The 13,428-nt window shown below is 40.2% G+C and overlaps 1 protein-coding gene across 3 annotated transcripts in view; it reads right to left on the bottom strand.

Moving 5' to 3' along the window:
• spata6 (spermatogenesis associated 6) overlaps positions 1–13,428 on the bottom strand; it is a 53,005-nt gene that overhangs the window by 14,327 nt on the left and 25,250 nt on the right. For all 3 annotated transcript variants that reach the window (XR_010005414.1, XM_062978320.1, XM_062978319.1), the window contains one exon: positions 8,845–9,026. Coding sequence is in view for 2 of the 3 variants with exons in the window: in XM_062978320.1 (XP_062834390.1) it covers positions 8,845–9,026 (182 nt within the window). In the remaining variant the exon portion in view is untranslated. The remainder of the gene's footprint in view (positions 1–8,844; positions 9,027–13,428) is intronic.

Raw genomic sequence — 13,428 nt, 5'->3', positions numbered from 1 at the left:
CGACATGGCTGAAGCAAGATTCACAATGAGATATGCGACCAATAGGAACTAGTGGAGAACAAGAAGCAAACAAGCAGACCCTGCCAATTCATAATAATAATAATAATAAACTTTATTTATACCCCGCCACCATCTCCCCAACGGGGACTCGGGGCGGCTTACATGGGGCCATGCCCAGAACAATACAATATAACAAAATATAATAGAACAACAAATCATAGCACATTAAACAACACAATAAATAATTCATGTGACAAATGCTAGGAATAAGATTTACAAGAAAAAAAATGAAAATAGTGTTTATTTTTACAATTGCACTTGGCAAGCACATGGTCTATACACTGATTCAAACAGTCCTAGAAGAAAGATGGGGAAGACAGTGATCACCAAATGGGGAGCATGTAGTCCACCAAATGTGGTTAGGATGCAACTACATTCACACTTCACCATTGTCTATAATAAGGATTGTAGCCCAATAGACTGTGGAAGGCTACACAATCCCTAGCTTGTGAATACTCCAGACAAAATAAAAAGCACAGATAGGGGGCTTGGGATGACTGCATAAGAGTGAAATTAATGAAAACACTAAAAAGGATTGATTCAAGCGTTTCATATTAACTCAACATAATAGAGGTTGAGCCTCCCTTATCCAAAATGAATAGGACTAGAAGTATTTTGTTTACTAGATTCTTTCACATTTTGGAATACATGTATTTGCACAAACATAATGAATGAGAGATAGGTGAGAAAGGGGATTAAGTCACAGGTCCAGCAATCATTGAGTTTTCCATCAAGGAGCCTTTGCTCCACTACTGTCAGAAATTTGAAAGGGGAAAGAGAAGAGGAAGAAGTTGAGGAGGATTTTAATTCTTGCAGCTTCAATCACAAAAACTTCTTTGCCATCAGCATACTTTTTGCCCTTTTAGCAAAGTTGCCCTCATAGTAAGAAAGAGAACAAAAAGCAACACTACTAATTAGTACCTCACTGAGTTGCCAATATGGCCATGTGCACATGAATATTCTTTGCTGACCAATTCATGCTTGTTAATCAATCTATACATGGACATGCATACACACTTCCACTTGAAGCTCCTTACCATTGAAATATACTGTAAAAATATACATGTCGAAATTATATTACAGGCAGTCCCCAAGTTATGAACAAGATAGGTTGTGTAGGTTTGTTTTTAAGATTTCACCTCACGTTCTGTCCTTGTGATAATTGGATTTTGAAAAATTTGGCATGTTGTGGAAACAAGAATTGGTGATAAATCTTCAGCTGAGACCCCTTTTTCCCATGATAACTCTTTTAGGAGTGAATTTCCTTTCTTAAGGGTAAATTTCTTTCACTTTCTATTGTTTCATCCCGTTCTTAACTATGAGTCGTTTGTAAGTCGGATGTTTGTAACTCAGGGACTGCCTGTATATCAAAACATATGTTATACACATCCTCCACCTTTATCCTAGGAAAGTAGTTGCAGAAGGAGATTAAAAACTTTTTTTTTAAATGATCTTTATTGGAGTTTTACATATACATCAGTTAAAACTACAGATTGGGTATCCGGGAAAGGTAGAGGCAGGGGTATAACTAGGGTTGGGGGATAATCTGGGGGGGTACTAAAAGTCGGAAGCGGAGAAAGGGGTAGGAGGAGTAGGAATAAGGGGGGCATGGGGTAAAAGGGGAAGGGGGAAGAAGGGGATGTTGGTCTTCCTTTATCTTCCGTATCGGATGTATAAGTTATCTATTTAACATCTTTCTTTCTGTCATTATTGTGCTATATAATTTCTAAGCTTTCCCCAGTTTGTTTGTTCGATACTTTTTCCTCTGGATTCTCTTAATAGAAATGTTAATTCGTCCATTTCTTGTATTTCTATCAATTTCTGAAGCCACGCTTCTTTCGGTGGAGTTTCTGCCAGTTTCCAAAATTTGGCGAAGACTATTCTTGCTGCCGTAGAGCTATACATAAATAAAATGTCATCATTTTTGTCAAACTGTGCGTCTGAGTCTGTTAATCCCAGTAGATAGTATTCTGGTTTAATTGGGAATCTTTTCTTTAAGATATTTTGTGTCTCTTCGTGGATTATCTTCCAATATTTTTTGGTCATCTCACAAGACCACCATGTGTGGTAAAACGAGCCTTCTTGAATCTTGCATTTCCAGCAGGAGTTGTTGTACGATTTGTACATCTGTCCAAGTCTTCCGGTGGGCTGACATGGCGGCAGGACGGGTCTTTTGAGAGCTCTCTTTAGATCAACGTCTGTAGCGGTTGGGTAGAGCTTCTGCTCCCCTCCCCTTGTGGATTGAGACAAGGGGGGACGCAAGGCTCCTGCATCCCGTCGAGCCGACCCCGAATTCTGTCGGGGGGAACGGATCCGGGCGCTGCAGGGGAGCGCGAACCGCGGCGACGGCAGCGGCAAAGTCCGCACAAACTGCCAGCCGAGCCCATTTTACCCATAAGAGGACAAAGAAGACGAAGACGCAGAAGGCAGCAATAAGCCGAGAACTTAAGCGTTCTAAAAACTCTCTTCCTATCGGTTACTTCTTTAGAACTATCTCATACAGAAATCAATGCCCAAACTAAAATATGTAAGTTGCATCAAGCTTCCCACAGAGAGGAGCAGATAGCCAAAAGACTGGATCTGGAGATAAGTACTTCCTTAATACAACATTGTTTCAATATAAAACTCAACTGAACTTATTTCAACAAACTGAATCAACTTAAAACCTGACTGGCTGCAGATGAGATTTTAATGCACCAACACCATCACCCGTTGAGCCGACCCCCGTTGAGACGACCTCTGGAACATCGCGGGGCGAACGGATCCAGGCAGCAAATGTCATCCTCTGTGCCGAGGGGATTTGTTTCCCTATAGCTGGACGGCTTGATGAATATACCCAGCCAAACTGACGGGAATTAGTATGCTATTCATCTGGTGTGGGAGAGCTTTGGCTTAGAGCAAAATAAATCGCAAAGCCAAAAGCCCAAAGACGAAAGCGGGTCTGCCTGGAAGAATAGCTGAGTCACTGAGCAAGACGCCGCCATAACTCAGCGACCTTGGACACTGATGTTGGGAGGGTTAGTTCCCCCCCCCCCCACGCACCAGACAGGCAGCAAGAGATTAAAGTGCTGTGAGGCGCGCTTAGAAGGAGGAACGGCGAATGACAGATCCCTTACTAGAGACGAAAGCCAGATACTCTCTACTGAAAGGAATATTTCTACCAGCATAAGAACTAAATGTGTTCCATAGTACAACTACCCCAGTCAAGGGGAAACTAAAATCCAATAAGGAGGGTAGAGCACGAATAAAAACTTACCCATAGCGAACACTCATAAGCGAGATAGTGGACACTTAAAGGCTTTTTTTTTTTCTTCTTTTTCTCTCTCTGCTCTCGATCCTCTTTCTTCCTCTCTCCCTTTTCTCCCCTCCTTTTTTTTTTCTCTCTCTCTCTCTTTTTCTCTCCCTTTGAACAGCTCTCCTATTTAAGCCAACCTAGTTCACAAAATGGCAATTCCCAAGACTAAGTTTGATAAGGACCTTAAGGATATTAAAGGATCGGGAAGAAGACCCTCTCAATCGGAAGAGGTCAATCTAAAAGATATTCTCCGGGAAATACAGAAGCTAGCAGAGAGACAAGAAGAACATCAAAGACAATCACAAATGAAACTTGACCAGCACAGCCTACAACAAAGAGAACTCTACCAGGAAATGATGGACATGAAAAAAGAAATCAAAAAGGACATTGGACATTTGAAAGAAGGAATGATTAAATCTCACAAGGACATTAACGATTTGAAACTGGAAAATTTGAAACTAACCAAGATTCAAAAGAATCAACAATGTAAAATAGAAAGACTAGAAACCAAAAACGAAAAATTGGAGAGATTACAGGAAAGAACTGAACAACATGAAAAAGAGTTCCAATTGAGGTTTCGTAATATCCTGGAAGATAGTAACGAAGACATAAGACAAACCATCACCAAATTACTAGCCAATTTGTTAACCCAATCAGAAGAGTTTATAGAATATGAACTAGACAAAGTCTATAGGATTCAGACGAACTTTTCAAGGAAAAACAAGGTCTCAAGAGACGTGATTGTCCACTTTGTGAGAAAGAAAATACGCGATGAGGTTCTGATGAAGAACAACCATAATCCATTAACATGCAAAGAGAAAAAGATCATAATTCTGAAAGAATTCCCTCAATTAACTCTAACCAGAAGAAAAAAGTACCTCTTTCTAACTGAGGAACTGAAAAAACAGAAGATTAGATTTAGGTGGGAAAGGAACGAAGGTATTATGGTCACGCTGAATGGAGAACGACATTGGCTCACGAGTGAAGACAAGGCAAAAGACTTCTACAGAAAATATATACAAGACAAAGAAAAACACCTCGTTGACTCAACCCCTCCTTCTTTAAAGAGGAAAAAACCAAAAAGAGCGAGGCACCACTCACCACAAAAGACAGATCCTAAGATAACCAAACCCTCACAGACTTCAGAAGCGTCAGACGTAGGCAGAGAGGACGAGGAAGACGAAGTTAACATAACAGAAGAAGAATTAATAACAGAAGAAGAGGATACAACCAACAGAGAAGGTATCAACAAGAATGAAACATCCGGCGAACATGTCCAAGAATGTATGTAATCTGAAATGTCAATTGAAATTTTATTCTAATAATATTAACGGAATTAACATACCAAATAAAAAGAGAATTCTATTTAACCAACTAAGCAAAGGAGGGTATGATTTCGTTGCCCTGCAGGAGACACATATCACTTCTAAACACGAGGCCCTTTTAATTAACAGGAAAATAGGAAAGGAATTCTGCTCATCGGATAAAAAAAAAAAAAGGGGAGTTGTACTCTATGTTAACGAAAACCTATCAGCTACACTTCAGTTTAAAGATAATGAAGGAAGATATGTGGCAGTTCTTATAAATTTGGATGGGCAAAAAATTCTTGTTTGTAATATATACGCTCCCAACGGCCCCCAACGTTATTTCATTAAAGAATTAAGAAAACAAATAAGTAATTCGGACTTTGATCATTTGATCATATTAGGCGATTTTAACAGTATAATGGACATAAAATTAGACACAAGTAAAAAAATACTGAAAAAGAAATATGCCAATGCAAGATTGATGCCACAAAACTTTAGAAAGCTAAAGGAAGAATTCCAACTTCAGGATATTTGGAGATTACACAATTTGGAAACTAAAGACTACACTTTTTATTCCCACAGACACAAGTCGTGGTCAAGATTAGACATGATTTGGTTATCAAACTCCCTTTGCTCTAAAGTAGATTATATCAAAATTCTACCCAGAGATAAATCTGACCACTGCCCACTAGAAATGCATTTAAATCAAAGGAAAATAAGAAAGAAATGGAGACTAGATGACAATCTCCTTAAAAAAGAAGAGGACATAGATAAGTGTAAAAAATTAACACAAGAATTCTTCAAAGTTAATTGGATCCCGGAAACAAGAGACCATATCGTATGGGATACATTTAAGGCAGTCCTAAGGGGCCATCTAATCCAACAAAAAGCAATAAGAAACAAATTAAGGAATCAAAAAATAAGCGAAATAAATACAGAAATAACTCAATTAGAAAAAAAATTAAAAGAGAACCCCCAAGAAACAACATTAACAAAACAGTTGTTGGGATTGAAAAACAACAAGAAGAATCTGGAAATGGAACAAACCGCGAAGCAACTGAAGTTCATCAAGCAACACCACTTCGAAAATGCTAACAAGCCGGGTGCTTGGCTAGCACGGAAAATTAGGCAAAAATCGCAAAAACAACAGATAACAATGATTAGAAAAGAAGGAAAGACATTAACATCAGACGAGGACATTTTGCAAGAATTCCAAGAATTCTTTAAAGCATTATATCAAAAAAATCACACCGATCCAGATGAAATCTCACAATACTTGAGCAATCAAGGACTGCAAAAGATAACAGAAAAACAAAGGGAGCTGTTAAATCAAGATATATCTAATGAAGAAATTAAAAAGGCCATAAAACAGATGAGACCTAGCTCAGCACCTGGTCCAGATGGCTTTACATTAATTTTTTACAAAACATTAACAGATGAGATAATGCCTTATTTAAACCAAATAATGAATACGGCACTAAAAGATAAAATAATCCCGGATTCCTGGAGGCAAGCGGACATAATAGTAATTCCAAAGAGTAACACAAATACCACAAACGTAAGAAACTTTAGGCCGATATCACTATTAAACACAGATTATAAAATCTTCTCTACAATCCTTGCAAACAGATTTAAAGAATTTCTTAACAATTGGATAGGGACTGAACAAAAAAGATTCCTACCAAACAGATACATGAAGGACAATGTTAGGTGCGTATTGGACATTATTGAATATTATGAAACATTCCACCAAAAAGAACTAGCCCTAATAACTATTGATGCCGAAAAAGCCTTTGACAATTTGAATTGGGAATTTTTTAAACTTCTATTAAAAGAATTAGATATAGGCTACTACTTCATAAATGCAATTGAGGCGATATATACAAAACAAGAAGCAAAACTGTTAATTAATGGACAACACTCCAAAATAATCCAAATTGAAAAAGGAACGAGACAGGGCTGCCCCCTCTCCCCCCTAATCTTTATATTTGCTTTAGAAATCTTGATTAGGAACATTCGGACAGATAATCAGTTAAAAGGAACTAAAATTAGAAACCAAGAATACAAAGTCCGCGCTTTCGCTGACGATATTGTATGTTTTATTGAAGATCCCCACCGACAAATAACAAAATGGATTAACAATATGGAAAATTTTGGTAAAGTAGCGGGATTCTTCATAAACAAGGAAAAAACAAAAATCTTGACAAAAAACATAACTAGGGAAAAGCAACGGAAATTGGAAGAATCAACAGGATTTGAGACAGTCACGAAAGTGAAATACCTAGGAATTTGGATTACTGCAAAAAATGCCCACCTACTAAAAAACAACTACCAAAACAAATGGAAAGAAATCAAAACCGATCTACAGAACTGGCAAAATCTAAATATTTCCCTACTAGGAAGAATAGCGACCATTAAAATGAATGTGCTGCCGAAACTAATGTACCTATTCCAAAACCTCCCAATCTTAAGAACTCAAAAATTATTCCAGGAATGGAATAAAGATATAGCAAAATTCGTGTGGAAAGGCAAAAGGCCAAGAATTAAATATAGCATCATGACTGATGCAACCAAAAGAGGAGGCTTTGGGCTACCGAACATACAACTTTATTATGAAGCCTGTGCACTACAATGGGTAAAGGATTGGACAACCTTGGAAGACAAAAACATATTGACCCTAGAAGGTTTTGATCTCCGGCGAGGATGGCACGCATATGTGGGCTATGATAAAAGAAAGGTTGAAAAGAACTTCGGTAACCACTTCATTAGAGCGGCTCTAATAAAAGTATGGGAGAAATATAAAATGAGGTTTTACAACAAAACCCCCCTATGGATCTCTTCTCTTGAATCCTCTCAGCGTCACATTCTACAATGGACAGTTTGGCCACGCTACAAAGAAATATTGGTGAAAAGAAATGGGATTTATGAATTAAAATCACAAGAAATGCTAAAGGAAAACTTTAAAAACATGTCCTGGTTCCAATATGCCGTTATCAAAGAACAATATATTAAGGACTCTCAAATTGGCTTCAATGACCCAAATGGTTTGTGGGATAGAATCATGCTATCAAAAAAGAAGGTAATCTCCACAATTTATAACACATTACTAGAATGGTCAACGGAGACGATAGCAATCAAAAACTGTATGATAAATTGGGCCAGAAACATTGGACATCCAATTATGCTAGCCGACTGGGAACGGATATGGAACAAAAAATTAAAGTACACTTACGCAATAGAAATAAAAGAGAACTGGCTTAAAACATTCCATCGATGGTACATGACCCCTAAAAAACTTGGACAGAAGGAGATTAAAAACTTTTAATATGCTTCACAAGATGAGCAGAGGAAGCATTGCACGTTAGTTATTCTTAGTAGGAATAAAGTGATACAGAATTAGGTCTCTACCAAAATCTCAGCCAGAAGCCTAGATTCCAGTTGAGATTAAAACATTTTCAGATGTATCCTAGGCAGATTACTTTGCCTATGAAAAAATGGCACAAGTCTGAGCAACTATATCATGAGGACTATACGTTCACTAAGTAAAGTCTGGGATCTTTGGAGTAAGTGTTATTAGTTTTTATTTGCAATAGGTCAAACTCCTAAGCAAGTGTGCATGCCTACACTGGACTGTAGAATTCATTTTAAATCTCAGAATTATTTTGTATATGACAAAAAAAATTAATTTTTCTGCAATTTGTTCACAATTCTTCGGAACAGAACCACATAGTCTCATCATTTCCAGCTCCTGGGGTTTCTTGTCATGGCAATTAAAGAAGAAATAGAATTGCCCTTGCATTTAGGAGTCTTTGGTCAAACTGAAAAGAAATTCCACTTAAAATGGCAGGTATTTAACTTGTTGGAAGTGGATGGAAGCTTTAACCCCTGCCACTAAAATGATACATACAAGGGGAGTAAAAGCCATTTATGAAATTATCCAGCTAGATTTTACGAGATTGCTGAATATAGCCAAATGTTTCACATTCTAACTCCAAACATTTACACAAGTATGTGACTCTAATGGTAAACTAATATCTGCTAAGTGCCAATGGTAGCCCTTGTCTAAAATTGTTCAGTCATTAGAGACTAAGGATTAAATAAAGTGCTTAAAATACGAAATACAGTAAGCACTGCTAAGAACACAACATACAGTTCCAAATTTCATGAGATATCCAACACTACCTTTCTTTAAGAGATGAGGGATTCAAAACAGGAGTTGAAGAATATTTCTGCAACGATGGGGGTGCTGAATGCGTTAGCAACCGAGTTGGATGAAGCTGTCTGCCTGCTACGCTTGACATCAAGTGCTCATCATAGTTGTCAGAAAAACCACCGAAGTCTTTCTCTTGAAATGACCGCATAATCTATCAGGAATACAAAAATGGTAGTGTGACCACTAAAGAAGACATTTAGCATACTTATTGTGTTGGCTATGCTGAACTGTAGTACATGAAAGAAAATATCTTTCAACATTACAACAGCAGAAATAGACTAAAACTTATGTAGCACAATGCTTTCCAAAAATGTTCTGCTCATTATGTCATTACCTGCATTTGAAAATTCCATCTCAGATATTATCTTTACTTTAAGATTATTATATTAAATGTCTTGGAAGTTAACAGAAAATGCCTGGCTATACATGAATACAATTAACAGAAAATTTGACCAATAAATGATTCCATGTTATGAAAGTGAAATGAATTGTCTTTAGTTTAGTTTTCTTTTTCAGAGTTAAATATGCTATGCAAAATTAGCACAGTAAATACAATCCTATTTATTGATATTTTAAAATATATAATCTGTTGTGCATACTGAAGATGTGCAATTTCAATCAATTTCAGCAAGTGCTAAATTAAAAAAGAGTTACACAGAGATCATATTTAAAGGATCAGATAAATCTCACGAGATTTTTACAAAATGGATCTATCCTACACTATACACAATACATTCAAATGACAAAGAACTGCCACTAAAGACAAGTATTTTCAATACTAGCTTCATTTAGTATCTAATATATGATTCTTCCAGTATCCTGTCATGCACAGAGCCATAGCATCTTTAGATTCACAGTGTCCTGCTCTGTAGCCCTCAACACATACTAAAGTCCTACCAGGTTTATGCCAGCAGGACAGAGGAAGGAGTAGCAATCTCTTGCTTTCCTCCAATCCTTCCTACAAACAACTAGATGGACATTATCTTTCCCATCTAGGAGCTGGCATTGCCCCCCCCCCTCCCCCTGGGAAGTTGCTGCTAACTGCGACAGAAATAAGGCTGAACACTGTGAAAGCCATCCACTGCATGGCTATCAGCCTCCTCCCAGTAGACTTAAATCAAGGAAAAGCTTCAAGAAAACCACAACTCCTCTTAATGTTCCCCCAACAACAGCAAGAGTATCCCTCTGGGCAGCTAAACCAGGAAATCCCAAATGGATTTTTTTTTCCGTGTCAGGAGCGACTTGAGAAACTGCAAGTCACTTCTGGTGTGAGAGAATTGGCCATCTGCAAGGATGTTGCCCAGGGGACACCCAGATGTTTTGATGTTTTTACCATCCTTGTGGGAGGCTTCACTCATGTCCCTGCATGGAGATGAAGCTGATAGAGGGAGCTCAATCTGTGCTCTCTCTGGACTGGATTTGAACCGGCAACCTTCAGATCAGCAACCTGTTCTTCAAGTCATCAGTATTGCTGGCACAAGGATTTAACCCACCACCGGAGGCTCCTATCCCAAATGGATGGCCCCCCACAAGGGTCTTCCTCCAGGGGGAAACCAAGAATGGGCAACTTGGAAGTCCCTGAACAGTCTCAGAAGTAGAGTGGGCAGATCAAAAGACAATCTGGCAAAATGATACTACCTAAAAGAATCCTCCGCCTTGTGCGATTGTGAAATAGAACAGACAACTCGCATCTGTATGCTTGTCCACAATGCCCTGCCTCATGCACAGAGGAAGAATTGTTTAAAGCTAAAGACAATGCAATAGCTGTTGCCCGTTTTTGGTTAAAAATCTTTAGCTGCTTGAGCTCTCTTTATTTTATCAGTTTTATACTTATTTATGCCATGCTTTTGACATGAATTTTGCCCATGGTTGGAGGGGGGTGAGATTGTTGATATGTCAAGCTAGTTTCTGTTGACTGTTTTTTTTTTCTAATTTAGATATCAATAAAAACAGGTATTTGTTAGAAATGGTCTCTAGTTAAGAATGTGATTAAATATACGATTTCAGGGGTGTATTTATTCACAATTTTTTACTGTTTTTACTGTTATGAATCATAATGTAAATATCTAATATTGTCAGGACCCAGACTGCGGAGCACCAATAACCATGCGCAGAGACCAGAATCTATCTAATATCTTTATTAAGGAAATATATAAAGTCAATAAAAATAAGTGTAGAATATAGTTCAGAAGTAGACCTTTCAGGAAAGGTCAAATATAGTCCAGGGTAACAATGTCCAATATGAGATATTAAAGTCCAAAGTTGTAATCCAATAACCGAAACACACACTTTGCCAAGCAAAGTGAGGGGAAATGACAAGGTCCTTTAGTCCATGGAGCTTGATGCAAGGCTGGAGAGCAAACTAGATTCTTGGCAAACAAGGCTTGATTCAAGGTAACAAGAAGCGAGGAACAAGAACAGGGTCCGTGGCGAAATCCGTGGCGAGGTCCAGGGAACACGGCAGGGCGGGAACGAGAACAAGGTCCTGGAAACTGAAGTAGCGTAGTCCACACACAATCTACTCCCGAAGTTGACGAATTGACTCCGCAAGGAATCCTTCTGGCCAAACACCTATATAGGATCTTGTTTTCCCGCCAAAGAACACTTTCTCTGGGGAACAAGAAACGAAACCTATTCTGTGTCCAGATGCAGGACTCCTTAAACTTTCCCAAGGGAAACAGACTTAATCATCTAATTGTCTGGCAGCAATCCTGGCGCTCCTGCGAGTCGCCTCCCGAGCGCTTCTATCTTGATTATAATAAAGGCGGCGAGAAAATGGGGGAGATTTCTGCTCAAGGCTTGTTTGGCTGACTTCTTGTGGGCAAACATCTTGCAGCTGCAAGGGCTCCAAATCCAGCAGAAACGGTGGGAAACCCAAGTTTTCCTCTTCATCTGTCACAACAGTACTAGGAACGGGACTACATGGCCCATGAGTCATCACACTATCCCCCTCCTCAAGGCCCCTCTCCAAAAAGGGCCCTCTCCCCGAGGTGCGGGGCCGCGGCTTGGCAGGGTAGGCCTGAAGGAAGCGGCGGACTAAGTCGGGGGCATGAACTGTGGAAGCGTCTTCCCACGAGCGTTCTTCGGGGCCAAAACCCACCCAGTCAATGAGATATTGAAAGCGGCGGCGGTGGAAGCGAGAATCCAAAATGTCCTGAACCTCGAATTCCTCCTCCCCATCCACCAAAACAGGAGTGGGGGCCGGCCGGTCTGCATCGGGGCGGACACCATCCGCCGGAAGGAGCAGGGAGCGATGAAACACTGCATGGATGCGCATAGAGCGCGGAAGTTGAAGTTTGAAAGTCACGGGGTTAAGTTGCGCCACCACCGGATAGGGACCAATGAACCGGGCATCTAGCTTCCGGCAGGGACGGTGGGAGGGCAGAAAGCGAGTGGACAGAAGAACCCGATCTCCTACCTTGATCTCGGGGCCTGGCTGGCGATGGCTGTCAGCGTGGCGTTTATAGTCCTCCTTGGCTTGGTCCAGTTGCTGGAGCAATAGTTGTTGCACCGCTGTGAGTTCTTGCAGCCAGTCCTCCGCTGTGGGGACTTCTGAGGTTTCAATGATAGGAGGAAAGAAACGTGGATGGAAGCCGTAGTTTGCAAAGAACGGGGTTTCTTTAGTTGAAGCCTGGACACCATTGTTGTAGGCAAACTCTGACAGAGGTAACAGGGAAGCCCAATTGTCCTGCTGATAGTTAACATAACAGCGAAGGTATTGTTCCAGAGTGGCATTGGTGCGCTCAGTTTGCCCATCCGTTTGGGGATGGTGAGCTGAAGATAAACGAGAGTCTATGCCCAATAGTTTTTGTAGTGCCTTCCAGAAACGAGAGGTGAATTGAGATCCACGGTCTGTGACTAAACTCTTAGGCAATCCATGTAGTTTGAAAACATGCTGAAGGAATAAATCTGCAGTCTCTTTGGCCGTGGGGAGGCCATCGCAGGGAATGAAATGGGCCAATTTGGTAAAAAGGTCCACCACCACTAGGATCGTGGTGAATCCAAGGGAAGGTGGTAGGTCAGTGATAAAATCCGCAGAAATTATTTCCCATGGACGAGATGGAGTAGGGAGGGGATGCAGTAGCCCTGAGGGCTTCTCCCTTCTTGTCTTGGAACGCTGACACACCGGGCAGGTATTGACATAATTCTCCACATCCTTGCGGATCTTGGGCCACCAAAAATCTCGTAGGATCAAATGCATGGTTTTAAATAGTCCAAAGTGCCCTGCTGGCTTGCAGTCATGACACAGACGAAGTGCCTTTTCTCTGCCTGGTCCTGGAGGGATGTAGACGTGTTTTCTGTAGCAAAGTAACCCATCCTTAAGTGAGAAAGGAAAACGTAGTCCTTGGCGAATTTGGTCCTGAGCCCAGGCATCCGCCTGTTGACTGGTTCTGATTTCTTGAGCACAAAGGGGCCCTGGAGTAGAAGGAGTTGGTTCAACTGCAGTGGAATTGGTGTTTCCCACTGTGAGCGTGGCAAAGTTCTCGGGCTGCAGCAATTGGGATTCGAAAGTCTCTTTGCGCCCTGCAGCATACTCTGGTTTCTGTGAGAGA

Source organism: Anolis carolinensis, chromosome 4, assembly GCF_035594765.1.
Source record: "Anolis carolinensis isolate JA03-04 chromosome 4, rAnoCar3.1.pri, whole genome shotgun sequence".
NCBI lineage: Eukaryota > Metazoa > Chordata > Lepidosauria > Squamata > Dactyloidae > Anolis > Anolis carolinensis.
Note: the sequence above shows the minus strand (reverse complement) of the source record. Positions and strands in the feature narration are given on the sequence as shown.